The 17716-nt window shown below is 42.0% G+C and overlaps 1 protein-coding gene across 3 annotated transcripts in view; it reads right to left on the bottom strand.

Annotated features, from left to right (window-relative positions):
• STAU1 (staufen double-stranded RNA binding protein 1) overlaps nt 1–17716 on the bottom strand; it is a 39298-nt gene that overhangs the window by 2778 nt on the left and 18804 nt on the right. For 2 of the 3 annotated variants that reach the window (XM_028735159.2, XM_028735158.2), the window contains 9 exons: nt 14725–14863; nt 11657–11822; nt 8237–8335; nt 6921–7151; nt 5886–6029; nt 3623–3769; nt 2565–2637; nt 1330–1646; nt 272–394 (listed from right to left, as the gene is read on the bottom strand). In XM_028735159.2, coding sequence (XP_028590992.1) covers nt 272–394; nt 1330–1646; nt 2565–2637; nt 3623–3769; nt 5886–6029; nt 6921–7151; nt 8237–8335; nt 11657–11822; nt 14725–14863 — 1439 coding nt within the window. The remainder of the gene's footprint in view (nt 1–271; nt 395–1329; nt 1647–2564; nt 2638–3622; nt 3770–5885; nt 6030–6920; nt 7152–8236; nt 8336–11656; nt 11823–14724; nt 14864–17716) is intronic. The other variant, XM_077929272.1, reaches the window with a different exon arrangement.

Genomic DNA, 17716 nt, shown 5'->3' with positions numbered 1-17716 from the left:
TCAGTGAAGATATACTGTTGTTTAATGGGAAAGTGTGCTGGTTCATAATTCACACTGGCTCCCTCAAGTAGAGCAGCAACAGACACAATCTGTCCTCCATTAGTCAACATTTGTCATCACTCCAATGGGTTTCTCTTGGACCCAAGGAGAAAAAACATGAAGATGCCTAATCTACACTTCCATCCATCTGAATGTTTAAGTGATCACATTGGAGGAAGTTAATGACTGGTCCACAATTCATTTATATAAAATCAGCTCCACGTTCTCTTACCATATCGTGGCAAGATTCAACATCTTTTCCAATTCCATGGCTGATCAGTGGCGGCTGAGCGGAACAATTTATAAGAGACACAAATTCGTTCTTGTTGTTTTTGGGGAAATCTTTGTATTCAACCTAAGAAAAAGAAAGTTTGAATTATTTCCAAACAGGTGTCCCCCAACCCTCGTAAGCAAGCTCTTATTTGCTACTCAGAACTCTCATTAGCGCTGCAACATTGATATGGTAACAAGCAGGAGCTTCTCCCAGACAGAAAAAGATCCCTGTTCTTGTCTACTCCAAAACACAGAAAAAAGAAAAGGAAAAACCTCATCTATCTTTCAGGTGTTCTGCATGTGATGGAGAACTGGAGGTGGGCTAAACTTTCACTCTACTCATGTGAATTGCTACTTGTTAAAATGGTCCTCTAAATGTAGGAAAGCGGTACACCAGGAAGGGCTTTTATGGAGCATCTCAAGGAGTGTGCGACTTCCCTGTATGCAAGGAGATTGCTTCCTCAGCAACATTCTAAAACTGGAGGAAGCTCTCACCTGCAGGGGAGCCTAGTCCAGAAAAAGTCAATTGCATAAATATCCTGATCATGTTGACTGGTACACATGTAAGAATGGAAAACAAGTCAAAATGTTTGCTGAATCTAAATATGTCTCCAAGGTAGAAATTCAGACATACACTTCAACTGCATGAGCCGCCTTCTTCTTCTTCAAAGAGGCTCTGGCACAAGCCATACAGAGATGAACAGAAGTTATTTAAGTGCAGTGTCTGATGGACAGGGCTATGTTTTTTTGAGTAATTAAAAAGACAACGCACAAAAAAACCATAGGAACAGCCTTCAAGTTCTATACTAGCTGGGAAACATTCCATTTTTTAAAAATGTAATATACTGGTTTTCAACAATTAACTCCAAAAGCATAGGAAATTTTCTGTCTTAGGCTAAAGGCTGACATGCATGAATTGGTACCCGCCCCATGTGGTTTTGTGAAACAAGGTTTTTATTGAGCAAGTCAAATCCTATGAAGAGACACCTTGAATTATGCTGCTTGCAACTGATTTACCTGGATTCCCTGAACACCGGAAAGGTAGTCCAACTGTTCGGAAGGTCTAGTGAGAGGTCCGTGGGGCACATGGCCCGAGGAGCTGTTTTTTAAAATGGTCTCAGCGGTAGGAGAAGTGCCACCGTATAATAGCTCTCTAGCAATCATAGCTGTCACAGTAGCCATGGCAGGATTGGGGGCTGCCCTGTTGAACTCTTTGGTGTGGTGTCCTTGATTAACTCCTACAGCCTGTGCAACCTCAGGGACCATGGGAAGAATGCCAGCAGGAAGCTGCTGATGGCTGAGATAAGGCATCCTGAACTCATCCTCTTTATTACCTAGTAACGAGAAAGAACAAACAAAAAAAGTTTCATTAATTGGCAAGGGTCTGGGTCATACACAAAATGGCAGATCACAGAGCACAAAATCCAAAATCGCTTCTGAAATGCAAACCCTATCCTGGCCTTCAGCAAGATGGTAACATTCCTTCTGGGTCCAATGTGTTTTATTCTGATAATAATTTCACATTGCTTTTCCCAAAGCACTTTGCCAAAAATAAGGCTAATGTCCCAAGCAATGCCTGATATGTGCCAAAACTCTGAAAGTCTTTTCCAAAAATAAATAAATCAGTATTTTAGTTTTATCAAAGTGGATTAAAAAAAATCTTGCATCACCCTCTGTGCATGCATTGCTCTGGAAATATACCCTGGGAAACAAGCAAATGGTCAAACCTTTATTTACTTTATATTATTGGGCCAGCAAACTTATTTTCACATTTGTGTGTGCATGCTATGCAAAAATCACAAGGTGGGGAAAACCGTAAAGCCACCCAAGCTTCTCTCGATTCCAGAAGCCCCTGTTAACTCTGCCATCTCAGCTCTCCCGCTGCCTCATGCAGGGAGGGGGCAGCGAATCACAAGAGCGGGTACTGGCAAAAATCATGATGCAGGAAAAACTGAAGCCAGCCAATGACTCTAAATAGCTCCATACTTATTTCAGACATCGTGATATATTGGCATATTGTGATGTTTAGCTGCTGAAACATCACACTGTTGAAAACCAGATATCGCCAAGCCCTAGTGTCCCCTGGTCTACCTGGGTGACCCTATTTAATGCCTAGTAACTATCAACCAAATAGTATGCCCTAACTGACCTTCAATTCTTGATGGCTGAAATCATGGAATGTCAATCTGCTCTGGTACAGCCATCATACCAATAAAATAAAATAAAAGAAGAATGAAATGAAGGTCACTTACTAGCAGATGTTTCTTCAGAGCCAGGCTCAAAAAACGTTACTTTTCTTCCATCACCTGGCTTCTTTACTGGCGTCTAGCACAAAAGAGAGTTATTTGGAGTTGTTATGCCACTGTGCTGAAGAGTCGAACGTTTCTAACAACCTTTCTAAACAAAGGCTATACCACTTTGTTCTTACACCACCCCAATAGCAAAAATCAACAACCCAGGGCCATCCCTCTGAACCTAAGAGATGAGACTTGCCCTCATTGCCACCTGATGGAACACTAGGTCATCAGCAATGTTGGGGCAAGCATCTTGTTTCACTCCAAGGGCCCTGCTGAAATGTGTCCATATCCATAGCAGATATGCACTTGCCCATCGGTACAATGACAGGGGGCTAAGATGCTACAATAACAACCTCACTGTTCAAAGCGTCTTAATAAGGTAATAAAAACCGCACGGTATGGCAAACGAAAGTGCACTGCTCATGGTTTCTCTCTCCTTATGATGCTTCTTACACATCGACATTAAGCTTTTAGACCAGTGTTTCCCAAACTTGGGTCTCCAGCTGTTTTTGGACTACAATTGCCATCATCACTGGCCACTGGCCCTGCTAGCTAAGGGTGATGGGAGTTGTAGTCCAAAAACAGCTGGAGTCCCAAGTTTGGGAAACACTGGTTTAGACTCGTTTTGGCAACAATGCACGCTATAGAATTGCAAGAAATGCAGGACCTTAATAAAGGACTATATTTGGGATTCAGCACAACCCACATATTATTGACACAGAAAAAATTGGATTTTATAAGGTAAGCAAGATCATGCCTACTACTGAGTCAAGAAACTGAAGTTGCCTAAATCAGACACGTCCAACTCCCAAGAAACTGCGATCTACTCCCACTATTTAAAAAAATGGCAGTGATCTACCCATTGGACATGCCTGGTCTAAATGACCCAGTTTACAACCACCCTGTTGGCCCCAGGACAACAACCCTACACCTGTGAATTTTACAGTCTGGATAATCTTCAGCACACAAGTCCCCACCTGAACTTGCACAGCCCATCATTTAAGATGCCCTACCTTTTCTTCTGTCTTTAGTGCTGGCTTTGGGGGTTGTGGTTGAGGGACTTTGAATCCTAAGAGCTCCAGCATGTTTTCAGCTGCATTACGCTTTGCTACCTTCTTGTTAGTTCCCATTCCTTCGGCTGTGTGCATGCCAACTTTTACCTAGAAGTATGGAGAAATGGATTATTAGAACAAGTATCTCTTTATGTAGGAAGGAGAAACTAAACGCCAATGATCATTAGTAACGTATCTGTCTAAATATGGCCTTGGAGGATAGCCAAGTTATGGTGCCTCCATGCCACTGACTGTAGGCACTGACACACAAAGCAGGCAATTCATGCTCCAAGACTTTCCCCCGGCTTTTATTTTTGTTTTAACGCCCCAAATAAGCTTGGATTCTGGAAGTGTCCAGAGTATAGTATCAAGATAGCATGATTAGAAATCCATTAGTATGCATGTAACAATCAATTTTAGGGACGCGGGTGGTGCTGTGGGTTAAAGCCTCAGCGCCTAGGACTTGCCGATCGAAAGGTCGGCGGTTCGAATCCCCGTGGCGGGGTGCGCTCCCATCGCTCGGTCCCAGCGCCTGCCAACCTAGCAGTTCGAAAGCATGTCAAAGTGCAAGTAGATAAATAGGGACCGCTTACTAGCGGGAAGGTAAACGGCGTTCCGTGTGCTGCGCTGGCTCACCAGATGCAGCTTGTCACGCTGGCCACGTGACCCGGAAGTGTCTGCGGACAGCGCTGGCTCCCGGCCTATAGAGTGAGATGAGCGCACAACCCTAGAGTCTGTCAAGACTGGCCCGTACGGGCAGGGGTACCTTTACCTTTACCTTATCAATTTTGTGCTTTGCAATGATCTCAACGTTCTTCAGCCCCTGTAACAGCTCCCCGATACTATTGCAACATGCTGCTCATCTAAGCAGTTTCTGCATTTACAAGGCACAGAGCTTCCAAAGGATTCTATGAGAATGGACTAGCAGACGAAGACAAGACAAGGCTTCCCAGAATTCTACTTTAAAATTACAGCACACTGATCTCATTATGAACCTTGAAGGATATGAAAATCCAAACCAGGGAGAGAACAGAGTACTGTGCCAGCAGAAGGAGAAGGGATGGCAAGTGTGGGCTAAGGAGGAATATGGAATATAATAATGTATGGTAACATGATAGGGATGGAGTGTCGAATGAACCTAGGGCAGCCATGGGAAGAAGTTGTCAGCTATTTCCTGCTTATCTTCACCTCCATAGGAGTTTGGGACACAAAGACAATGCACTCCCAGCAAGAGAAAATAGAATACGTACTACTGTCACACAAATAGAAAAGTTCCCCATGACAAAGACAGCAAAAACCAGACAAAGCAAGCTGCTGGCTGGCCATGGATAACTCTTCCCTTCCTCCTACCACTAGACAGCTGCATCACAGGGGCTGGCTGGGGGAAGGAGAAACGAGTGAGCAAGCTCTGCTGCAGCGGCTTCTAGAAGCAACAGTAGCTTTCGGTCAGCAACAGATGCAAGGAGGAAATTATGTGAGCACCATAGTAATACACTGTGTTGAAATTAGAACAGGACTACATTCTGCATAGCATAGGTTGGTTGTCTAATGCAAGGCTCTCATTTGTGATAGCCTCTTGGCTTCTGCAGTGCACTTTACATGGGGCTTCCCTTGAATAGTTCAGAAACTGTCATCTGGTCCCACATCTTGTGTGGTTCTCCCCACAGAGATAACATGACATCCATTTTCCATGAACATCACTGTTTGCCAGGTGTGCTTCTGGATTCAATTCACTATCTATGCTGATTTTAAACCTTTGAAGTACTCGGTCTGTGATATTTAAAAGTGCATCTGCTCCCACATATATACCCATCCCACTCCCTTTCTGTGTTAAGATCTACCAGATAGATGGCAGTAGCACCCAAAGCAATATGCATTAAGATTACCCTCTAACCAAAAAGTAGGAGTTTCACTTGGTGGTACCACCTACGTTCTGTTTCCCAAGGAAATTCAGCCGGCTCACTCGATTGTAAAAAATGTCTTCGCAGCACCTTAAATATTGCTCTGCCAGGCCAAGAAACTTTGATCAATTATTTAATACAAGATAAACTGCTGCCGTGCATTTTTATAGGAACTGTTTGAGGTTTTTATGATATTCTATTGTGGTTTTATTGCAATCTTGCTTGGAGGGGCCCTCGTGGCCCAAAGCAGCTTATAAATTCAAATAAATCAATTAATTACATGGCTGCCCTGTCCTGGACAAAGTGCTGAGCTCAACACAAACCTGCATCACGAACTCCCTGCGCCTCGGAAGTCCACGTTCTGTGATGAGCATGTACTCTGGCTCCTTCTCTTTCTTCGCTTGCTGTATTTGAGCCAGCCTGCTAATGGGATTCATACCTTGGCCGTATTCGGGACTTGTCTGCAACTTAGATAGAAAAAGCAAGAATCAGCCAACAGTTGGCAAGAGCAGTTCCAATACATCACATTCCCATGAAAACACTCCAAGAGATAGGGTGGTGTTGGGTTGGTGTTTTTTTAACCGTTAACTTTGCTATTGGGTTTTCAGGAAGTATTGGTACACCTTGCAGAGTTACAGACACAGCTGCGAAGAATTGTTCAGAATCACTTTAAGACGACAACAAAACAAAACCAGTATCAACTGCGAACACGGTATATAGACACAGGAAGCTCCAACTGACTCAGGGAAAGGTATCTACAGCATCACAACCTCCAGCGTTCGTCAGTAATAAGGTTACGATCACAATTATTTCAGAAATAAATCATGCTGAAATAATTATTGCATCTCTGGAGGTTTCAGTCCATGCTGTTTAGAAACACGGGTAATGGGGGATACCCACTTACTTGCAAATGAACTGTCCCTATGCTCCCTATGGTGCTGGACCTTTTTTTATAAAAGGAGATCTGATATAGTAGAAACTACACCACCAATTGTGCTCATTAGATTAAGCTACGCCTGATTTCTGCACACGGCTGTTACATGAAGGCTGAACATGCATGCTGTGCTTCATACACTACGAACGCCTACCATGCAAGCCTCCACCAAAACAGAGCTGCACAAGAACATTTGGATTACAGATGTCAGCAAACACACAGCACAGGTCCTGGCATTTAGACAAAGTGCTTCCTTGCTGATACAGAATCACCACTAGTTTGGCACGACAACAGTGAGCAAAGAGTTCCGATGACTACAGGCACAAACAGAGGTGTCTGCTATAGTGCAAGACACCTTCCTTTAACTTATCAAGAATTTCCTTCTACAACAGCTGAGGGCTGGCTAAGTGCATACTCCTTTTACCTTGACTATTGATTTTGTTTTCTTTTTGATTCGTGGCTTCATTTTCTCAACCGTAGGAAGGGGGGGCAGTTTCTTCAATTCCTCTAGGACTGCTATGGCCGCGTTCTTCTTTGAGATCTTCTTGCTCTTGCCTTCACCCTCACCCATGAATTCTCCCACAGATACCTTCGTTACGAAGCTCTTCATATGAGGGGGACCGCTCTCCCGGGTCACCTGTTTCAGAGGGAAAAACTGAGTGAAAGCGTGATAAACATTTATTAAAAATGGTAGGGTAAAATGGTTGTAGCAAACTTTACTCACATATACTAAACTACAATTTGGGGGGGGGCGGGTTAGGGAAGAACAAGGCTAATTTAAACAACATTCCTAATAAAGCGGGAAGTGGCTATATTTTAAAAGCCTCTCAGTACATCACCCCACCCCATGCAGGTTAAAAATGTAAACCCAGCTAAACTTTACATGCTAAAGACAGCCTTTGCAGTCTTATTTTATTCAGTATGTACCAAGTTAGTCTTTTGGGGGCACTACGTTTTGCCCCAACTACAAATATAGAGGTCTGTGGCAGTTTTTACTTAAAAAAATTAAAAGGCTATAAACCTTGGCATGCATCCATGCTTAACGTTAAGCAAATACCCAAATATCAATTCAAAGGGACATATTTGGTACTGAATACGTTTTCTTTTTTCTTGCACTCTACACACAATAAACAGCAAGACAGTACATACTTAAACAGAAAGAAATTACATTAGATATTAGATATTTATACTCTCATAACAGGATAATTCAACTTGCCCATTCTTCTAATCCTTTCATAGCCTTACCCACTGAATCCAACTACCAAGAGTGGACTTCCACTTATGGGAAGAGCTCCTTCCCTTTGCAATGAAGTCCCTTCCCACTGCAGCCCTCATGCACCTGCCCATCTGCTTCTGAGGGCTGGAGGAACCTTTGGAGTGGGGTGGTACACAGTGTGGGGGCTGCAGCAAAGGGGAAATCGGTGACACCCTCCCTCCCACTCACATAAGCAAATATATCTGCGGCATTTTATGACATTAGTGGCCTCTGCCTTTCCTTCCAAATACATTGGAAGAATTTAAATGCTGCCAGCACACAGCTTCTCATAATTCCCCTTTTAATGGCTTTCCGCTATGAAACAAAACTACTGGACCCATGGAAAGAGAATCAGGATATATTTTAATACATGATTTTAAAGCCCAGCTGTATTCCGCCCCAAATTATCCCCCCCCCCCCGCCAAGTAGTGCTACCTTCAGTATTCTAAAGTAAAACCACTTTTAGAGCAATTAACTAAACCTACCTCAAAATTCACAGGCAAGTTCCTTTTAAGTGCAATCTCAAACACTTGGCTTATTTCAGATTTATTGAGATTTTCATCATCTGGTTCTCTGCCATTAATCTAAGAGAAGAACAATGATATTGAAGAAGCTTCTTTTGCACCAACTCACTAACAAATCTGCCACACACAGTATCTAGGGTTAGTATCATAATATTAAACATGATTTTCTCCACTCAACCCCCAGGAGCAGATTAAACTGAAGGCTCAAGGACAGTTTTCATCACGAGTGCCTGACATGCCAAGGAGATTTTCCAGAGTTATTCCCTTGTCTGAAAAATCTACGGGGAAACAGCTAGCAGTTCTGAAAGATGCACATTATGCATGGGAGAGGTTAATTTTGGTGTCTACATGAAATTACTTGCAGGCAACCTGTAAAAACTGGCAATAAAGTTCAGAGCTTTATAAAATACATTTTCAAAATACAAGCCCAATGTTATTTTCCCATTTTCAGCTTTTCCAGTTTCAGGCCATTATTAACCCAGAGAATATCTGCGTGCCTGAGGGGAGTATTGTGCCTGGGTTTGCCAACCGCAGACTCCCTACCCCACCCAACGCCACATGGAAAGCTCCTTTTATAAAGGTCAGTTTTCAAAAGTGGTCTGCAGTCTAGCACAGGAGCTGCAACTAAAAGGGAAGAAGCAGCAATTAAATCCACTGGGTGCACCCAACTCTTTACAAACACCTAATGCAGTCCTTTGGAGCTGAATTGTAGTATTCACCCAGTGAAGACTGGAGGCATATGACATTCCCTAGCTTGAGGAGAAATACTATACAACAAATCTCTCAGGAAGTTTTCTGCAAGGTATTTGCTTCCAATAACTGCTATGCCTTTCAGAATGACAGTTCTGGCACTTAAGTAGTCAGTGGAATGTCCTTTTCTACTTAGATTATTGTGCTCCAAGGGAAGGGAAAATAAGCTATGCAGAACACACTCAAGAAGCCACACAAATCATAATCAGCACACACTCTAGCTACGGAAGTTTCAGCAGACATTTTATACACAGAGAGAGACACGGTACAGTCCAAGAATGCTAAGAATTAGCAAATGTGATTGAGAGAGTTACTTTGGAAAACTAGTGTTTCATTATTTATTTCTGAGGTTTTACCAAATGGTCCCAAGGGAAGAAATACAAACATCCTTAAAGACGAAGAAAATCAATAAAACTAAAATAACATTTTATTTGTTCATCAGGATTTATGTACCACTTAATCAGAAAACTAAGTGGATTACATAAATAATTTAAAATATTTGTAAGAAAATACCCATTGAATCAACATATTTTTAAAACAAAACAAGTAATATATCAGTAAGTGATCAGTAAAATAGACAATCTATATCTAAGCAGGCAATTAAAAAATGTAAACCGAGAGGCTCATTAAAATCCTCCCTCTACACTCAAAGACGTTTTGTTTTGTTGAGTCTTTCTTCACCTACTCAAAACTGCATCCCATCTCTTCCAGTATTAGAAAGTCAAACACAGGGAGGGGAGGGCCCTAAAGCTTCACCTTAAAAGCTAAGCATTTAAGTTATGGGACTTCTCTCTATCTATAAAAAGACTCCCCAATGCAAGCTAAGACCTTGAATCTCTTTTCTACTTATTTTACTACCATGGATTTAAAAAATATACGGACTGAAGCAACATTGCCAAATGTTTGCCCCAAGTTTTGAGAATTAGTGGCTCAGTTATTTATTAACCGGGGAATTATAGTACAGAGGAGATAATGGCAGAATGTCAGGCTGTAAGATTAAGGAAATCAAATGTTCTGACTGAGCCATTTTTATGGTGCCAGTTTATGATCTGATTCTTCAAACAAGCTCCATTCATAAAGCAGCGATCACATTTAGCCATGCCTATACAAAACTCTTGAACACATGCTTCAGATAATTCATAACAATTAACAAGCATGCTGATGAGGATATTGAGGTTGAAAACAAATACACGCCCTTGTAGAGACCGGGCAAAACATCCATGCAGTGGTACACACAGCACAAGTACAATAATCTTTCCAAATAACTATCATGCAAAATTAAGTTAACTGGAGCTAACTAGCGGAGCAAATGAGAATGTAAGAGAAGTTAAAGCAGAGAACAGTTCTTTAGAATTTTATTTTGCTGTAAACAGGAAATAGTGTAAGGGGCAGAGGAAGAAAAAACTCAACACACTATTTAAGAAACGTCTATGCACACACGGAACGTATGAAGGTCCCAGATTTTGATCTCTTTAGTTAAGAAGGCCTCAGAGAGCAGTGTCAGAAGGCTGCTTGATCCAAGCCCCTGAAGAACTAATGCTGGTCAAGGTAAACTGTATTAAGCTTAATACTTCAGGCAACTTCTAAGGCAATGCCAAATTAAGCAGTTTAATGTTCACCCAGATGCATCTGCGAAATGAGACGATGCCAGTAATTCAGTTCTGCTTCTGCTGCAAGCTGGCTATATTATTCGTCATGTAACCCAAGTAATGGGTAAGGCAGAATATGGAGTTTCAATGCAGTTCTGATGCTGATGATTACGGAAAAGAATTATGCTGTATTTTCAAAGTAATGACAGCTTTAACAATAACGTTCTGCAGCCAACACTGCACGGAACCTATTTATAGAATTCCAGTTGCTGTTCCAGTACTATTTAAATATACTCTGCGGGGAAAACTGGTCTCCCATTCACAATTTCTACAGTGTCTCAAACAGTGGTTGCTCCAAAATCTGAAATCAATTTAACTCCAGCACAGACTTGGCTATAGATCTACCTCGAGTTACGCCATTGTGTACTCTCTGTTATTCTAAACTGAACTAAATATAACCTGGGGCCCAAATTCATTGTTTAAACTTACTACCAAATCCAAATATTGAGCTCATTTCCCACCCTCCGCTCCAAATTCTGGGTATATCCACTTATATACCCCAAAGGCTTGACTTTGAAGCTGTAATTTTCACAATGCAATATAGTTAAGCCACGCAATGACCGAGACACCATTTTATGAGACCTGTTGTATCTGTGACACGTTCTCTGAGCTGAAATGCTTAAAACCAGTGAGGAGCAGCTGGCTGGTTGTGTCTGCCTTGGGGCAATGCAAGGAACAGAGAAGGAAAGAATAGCAGCCTTGGAGGAGGCCAAAAGTCTGCAAATATCTTCCCTCTTTATCTTGCCAGCACTTGAGTAACAGATGCATTTACCCATCATTAGCGACAGGGCTGTCAAGCAGAGAGGTACCACAGTTCACTATGGCTAAACAGGGGAACCACCAAGTGCCACAGACATGCTCATCATAAGCGACAGAAAAATACGTGAGTGCAAGCCTTCACACATTAAAGCAACAGCATTTTGGGCAAACCAAAAAGCTAATTTCAAAACAGTTAACTTCTACTATGTTTTAGACATACTACCTCCGGTTTTTCAGGCAAGGGCTCATTTTGCAGGATTTTCAGTGCTTTAGCAGCCGCGTCATGTTTAGCAGCCTGTCTTGTTCTTCCTTTCCCGTGAAACTGCTGTCCCCCGATGGAGAGCTCCACTTGGTAGAGCCAGGGTCCCACAGGAAATGGATAGAAGTACCTGAAAAGAGAAAGACTTGACATTTCAGGCCTGGAGGGGGGTGTACAAGGTCATCCTTGCCAGCAGACAGGGCTCAAATAAAGCGTTAAGTGGAGAAACAGCACTGAACACAATGCATCAACTGTTGGCCCTCAAAAGTTTGACTGCAGCACTTACAGTGCAGACACTGCATGACTAGAAGCATTAACATTAAAGCCAGAAGCACAAAGCTACCAACACAGATTAAACATTTCTGAACTCAACCAGCAAGTTAAGCTATTAATATATTCGGCTGCATTCAACAGAACATTTGTTTTTAAAAAGTTACAAGCTCAGGCCCGTAAATTCTGCCCACTTTATTTAGGCCAACCAAACCTACAAGAAAAAGGAGACTGGCTGTTTAGTGTAGTGTGCCCCCATCCGCCCCCCCAAATCCTTCGATTTTCACTTCCTAGCTTTTGTTTTCAAATTTTGGAATGATGTTGCTTTTTGGAGGAGGAGGAGGTTGCAGGGATGTCTGTCACACTGCAAAGGAAAAGATTTGGGAGCAAAAAAGAAGAAAAAAGAAGAAAAGGGTTCATGGCTCCTTTCAACAACTTGGGTCCATAATAGCTTAAGGACAACCTGAGCCCTTATATCTCAGCTTGATCACAGAGATAATCCAGGAGTGGTGTTAGTTCTTCAGCAGTTCGACCGGTTACAACCAGAATTCAAGCATTTAGTGTCGCCAGTCCCATTCTGCGGAATACACCTTTGCTGCTAGTTTTCAAGTGTCCTTGGAAGACCTTTTTATTCCAGCAGGCCTATTCAGTTGTTTACGTTTTCTTAAGTCGAGCCAGTGATTTTAATTATTATTTTTCAATAGTATTTTATATTTTGTTGTATCTGCATACGTTGCTGTATACGACCTTGACATTTTGTAAAGAGTTTTATAAGTAAAGGGTAAGACGGCATGAAACCAGTTTTCCCTTTGCATCTAGAAACAAAGAGAATGGGGTGCTTTAAATAAAGAGTTCTAAAAGCGTTTATGAAGCCTCACCAGGGAGACTGAGGCTGTAGAAGTGTGGCTTAATTGGCTTGGGGGCAAAGTGCCAACCTTCTCACTCTCCAATAGTGTGCAGCAGGCGTACTCCCATCCGCTACACCAAATGTAGTACTTAGAAAGGCTGAGAGGTGCAACCCCCTCCTTCTCCCAAAATTCTGCTCCTGTAAGTGGATCTTGGCTCTCAGCCTTTTCTCTGGTGTGTCCCCTATTTCAGATACAATGGATCTTTGGACAGCTGAATCATCCAATTTTTCTTCTTCACTATAGCTAAGCTTGGGAAGGCCGTGGTATTATTTTGGTGATCCAGATTTGGGGTTTTGCAGTGCAGCAATAGCTGGCCGTTACAGAGGACACTCGGGTTGAGAACGTGATCCGTGCGGAATGCACGTTCACAACCCGCAGCGGCGTGTCTGTGAACATGCGGGTAGCGATTTGGTGCTTCTGCGCATGCGCAAAGTGCGATTTGGTCTTCTGCGCATGCGCGACCGCTGAAACCCGGAAGTAACCCGTTCCAATACTTCTGGGTTTTGACGGTCCATAACCTGAAAAAACGCAACCTGAAGCGTCTGTAACCTGAGGTATGACTGTATTGTGGAACCAGATGTTTTGAATGGTTGCCTTTTAACTGTCTGTGCAGCTCATGCATAAAACCTGCTTGTCCTAGGACACTGCTTCTCAAAGGGTGTGGCATGCCACACTTGCGTGGCAGGAGAGGATGGCAAGAGCGGCAGGAAGGTTCAGTAACAATCATCAAATAAATATTTTAACATTTTAGTGTAGTATAATGGAGTATCAATTTATTTATTTTAATGTGCAGGATATGGATAGATATATTTTAAAAAATGAGAGCAAAAGCTTCAAGTGATATTGAGGACAATCCTAGTTGTGATCCAAAATCACCGTTCGAACAGAGTGCTAGAGAAGACCCATTTAATTTGACTCCGGTAGAAGGCCCAAGCAAACATCCATACAAGAAAGCTTGTCGACAATATGCGGATAGCTATTTTGAGTCTTGATTTCACATGGAATGGAGAGGAAAATGTCCTTCAGCCACGTGTTTGCCGTGGTGGGAAGCTTTTCCAATTCCAGTATGGGCAAAGACAAGATGAAGACATCTGTTGTCAAACATGGAAATCTGGCAAACAAGAATTTTCAATATTTTGAAAGGCTTTTGGAACAGCAGAAATGTCAATGATCTTGTTTTGAGAAAGGAGTAGAAGTCTCAGATAAGATGCAAATGATATCTTACCTAGTGGCTGAATTGGCTGCTCAACAGACAAAACCACCCTGAAATCTACGGACGAAGGGTGGTATACAAATTTAATTAATAATAATAAACCACATACAATAGCTGACAAAATGATTAAGCCTGCCATAATACAAAAGATTAGAAAAGGGAAAGGATTCTTTGTGTTGATGAAGAGATGAGAGTTTGGTTCTCTCAAATTAGACCTAATATAAATGAGATTACTCAGCAAAAGCAAGATCATAAACGTACTTAAGGTACATATGTAAGAGCTTCATTTATAATTATATTTTGGGAATGATTCATGTTCTTATGTAGCTGCCTTGTTTAATGCTTTCTGGATGTCACGTGATCATACTATAAAGCACTTGTGTTCTGCTGTTCTAAGTCAAGCCCTGGTAGGAATTGTTCCTTTTTGTTTTTCAATGTATTTCTTATAAAAAAAGAAAAGAAAAGGTGCAGCATGGCACAAGCAAATCTTTATTCTGAAAGTGTGGCCCAGAGAAATAAGTCTGAGAATCACTATACTAGGAAGACAAGTGCAGTATTCTTCAGAAGCACCAAAATTGTGAATTTGAAAGAGTGTGAACGGAGGACTTCATTACAGGAGAGTGAATAATGGCATGACATACCGTGGGGGATAAGCGCCACCTCTCATACTGTAGTTGTAAGTGGACCTCATCTCTGTGTAAGGATCTATAGGCTTGTACATTGGTTTCTTTCCCAGCTTCATACAAAGCGCATTCAGCTCCACTGTGGGGGTTACACTATCTAAAGAGAAGAAGATAAAGCAAGTGTTAAAGGTGGAGGTCAGAGGAATTCCACACTGTGCCTCAGACATTCATTCCCTCGATAGCTAGGAGTAAACTTGAGAAGCATCAAAGGGATGGGTGGTAGGGAGAGAAGGTCATGTGTATTAAATAAGGACAGAAAGCAATTTGTCATTTAAATTTGTTCAGGGGAGGCATGCTTATTTTACAGAAACCAAGTGTTAATGCAAATGCCATGTGAATAGATTTTTTTGCTGCAGCATATAACTTGATTTGTATTTGCAAACTGATATTTAAATACTGGCATTTGACTGGAAAGCCTAGCACTATATGCATAGAATATAGAAGACATGCTGTTCTTCAAACTGAAGGTTATCATTACTACAAAAGCTTGCATTACACATGCTTGGTTTAATATAAACACCTTTTCCCCTCACTGAGAGCTCACATGCTGCCCACATTGGTCTTTTATCTGACTGCCAGCCTCTTCTTATTTGCATAGTACCGCGGCACAGTTTGCAAATTCTCAATTCTGGAGAATTAAAATCAATGGCAGAAATCCAAAATCTACACCTGGGCTTCAAGTGAGCTGGAGCATTCCAGCATCAATGCTCCCAAGAACCACCCCAAGCCATAGCCTATGTGCTTCAGAAGTCACTATGAAGGTCAGAGAAAGTTCCATAGCAGCATCTGGTGCAGTGCAAGGGGTTGCAGCTGGAAGGGGAACCCCCCCCCCAAAATCCTTTACAAGTGCAAGGAGGCATATTAAGCACATGCATGGAGCTCTCTGGACTCCATCCAAGATTCTGAAAGACCTCAAAAGCCACAAATAGCTCTCTAGATTTCTTTGTCTTGATTAAATATCACTATTTCCCCAGAGACTTACACAACTGTCCGGCAATATGAGTTTTAAAAGCTCATATTCTACAGATAAAAAGCAACAAAATGCAATAAAGCACACTTGAATAAGGCTTTTATCCAATGTCTATCAAGAATAGAAAAGAATAGAATAGAATAGAATAGAATAGAATAGAATAGAATAGAATAGAATAGAATAGAATAGAATAGAATAGAATAGAACCAATGTCTATCAGTAGAAAATGTGTTACTGTGAACCAAATTAAGGGAAGACAGGAGATTTTGCTGCCTGGTATCTTAAAGCTGCATGTTCTTATCTAAGCCCCCCCCCCCCCCCCGGAAACTGCTTAAAACAAAGCTGGGAAGGAAGACTAAAAAGCATGGTATGGAGAGGCAAGTGCAACCATAGTTGAGGACAGATGGCAGCAGAGCCAGGGACATTAGAGAAAGGCAAGGAGCTGGGAGATTTACTGAAGACCCACACATTTCAGAAAGTCTATGTAAGTTGTGAACTGTCAAAAACAGCAGCGTCCCCTTACCCACCCATCCCTAGCAATCTTCCCTTGACGCCAAGGAGTTTTGGAAGCAGTTTGTGACATGGCATGGGGATCTGTTCTCAAAAGGGAAAACGTAAAATAAAAATTCCACAGCACATCCAAGATCTTGGTGGCACAAACTACCTATTTCCAAGCTCATTCCATGCATCAAAATGATGTCATTTCCCTTCAAGGAAAGCTAATTACAACTAACTCATAGGGTTATTATTCTATGGGCAACCAAGTCCTGCAACCTACCATTTAATCCCCAATTTCTAGGATTATCATCACCTGGTAAAAGAGAGCACGATGCCATCTTCTGCACTCCCTGTGACAAAAGTCTTTTAAATTGTGTTAGCTTCTTCAGGCAAACCAACTTTTTCCTCTAAACTTTAAGTCTCTCCCTAGTTAGCTGCTTGCTTGATTTCTTTGCTGGCGAATTTGTTACAATCATAGCCAGGTGTGTTAATGGTCCATCATGTAGCCAGGGGAGAGAACTGCCTCCTACCTGCATTAGTGTAAGTTTAGGAAACCTTATTTGCACACACTACAACTGGATCAAGCCTGAAACTGCCTCACTGTAGCTGACCTGGGCTGGCCATGTCAAATATGCATTTAGCCATCTCCTTTTCTTATGAGACTAACCTGTTGCCTAGAGTGCTTTCAGTGGAAGTCTGGTAGACATGGGAAAAGCTTCCTGTTTCCATTTATCCCTGTTTGACTTACTGCAAGCATGGTGTAAATAAACAATAGTATTTTCTGCAAACATTGGGGGCTGTTCCTGGGTAAATAACTTCAGACAGAGCAGAAAGTTTGCATTTGTATACATTTCTTATCTTTTCTCAGTTTTGGAAATATTTAGTATTATATAGTGGAATGTTTTTGTTTTTGTTTTTTTTACATAAGAAGAATAAAGAAAACCAATGTAGGTAACAGAAATGAAAATACCATATGAAATATGGGTAGTTTTCTACATAGTGATATGTTCAATCAGTGCAAGGATTGTCCCTTTTGCAACAGAACCCTCTCCCTCTGCTACCCTCCTAAATCCTTTATTGGCTTTTGCCAGCCTTACTGGGTGCCGAGGAGCCAAGGGTCGCTTGGGAATCCCTCCGGAAAGCTTGTGAAGCTGGAGTGGGAAGCAAGGGCCTGGGAATGGCTGCTGCGACACCAGAAGGGGCAGGGAGCCCCCAGCCCTCTTCTGGAGCAGATTTGGGGATGACACAGGGCACACCTTAAGCTAGCACAATTATTTAGTTCCATATGGCCCCATGGCTCCATTATTACTCTTCTGGTTTTTCCACAGGGTCTACTAGGCGAAGCACAGTAGAGGAAGAACAGAGTTAATATTCTGAAGTGAACGTCCAGACTGGCTTTGAATTATATATACTTGCACATGCCATGACCAGTTTGGTGGTGTTCTCTCAGTTCATGTGCACAAGAAAGCCATACCACACAAT

The sequence above is a fragment of the Podarcis muralis genome, chromosome 5 (assembly GCF_964188315.1).
Source record: "Podarcis muralis chromosome 5, rPodMur119.hap1.1, whole genome shotgun sequence".
In the NCBI taxonomy this organism is placed as follows: Eukaryota; Metazoa; Chordata; class Lepidosauria; order Squamata; family Lacertidae; genus Podarcis; species Podarcis muralis.
Note: the sequence above shows the minus strand (reverse complement) of the source record. Positions and strands in the feature narration are given on the sequence as shown.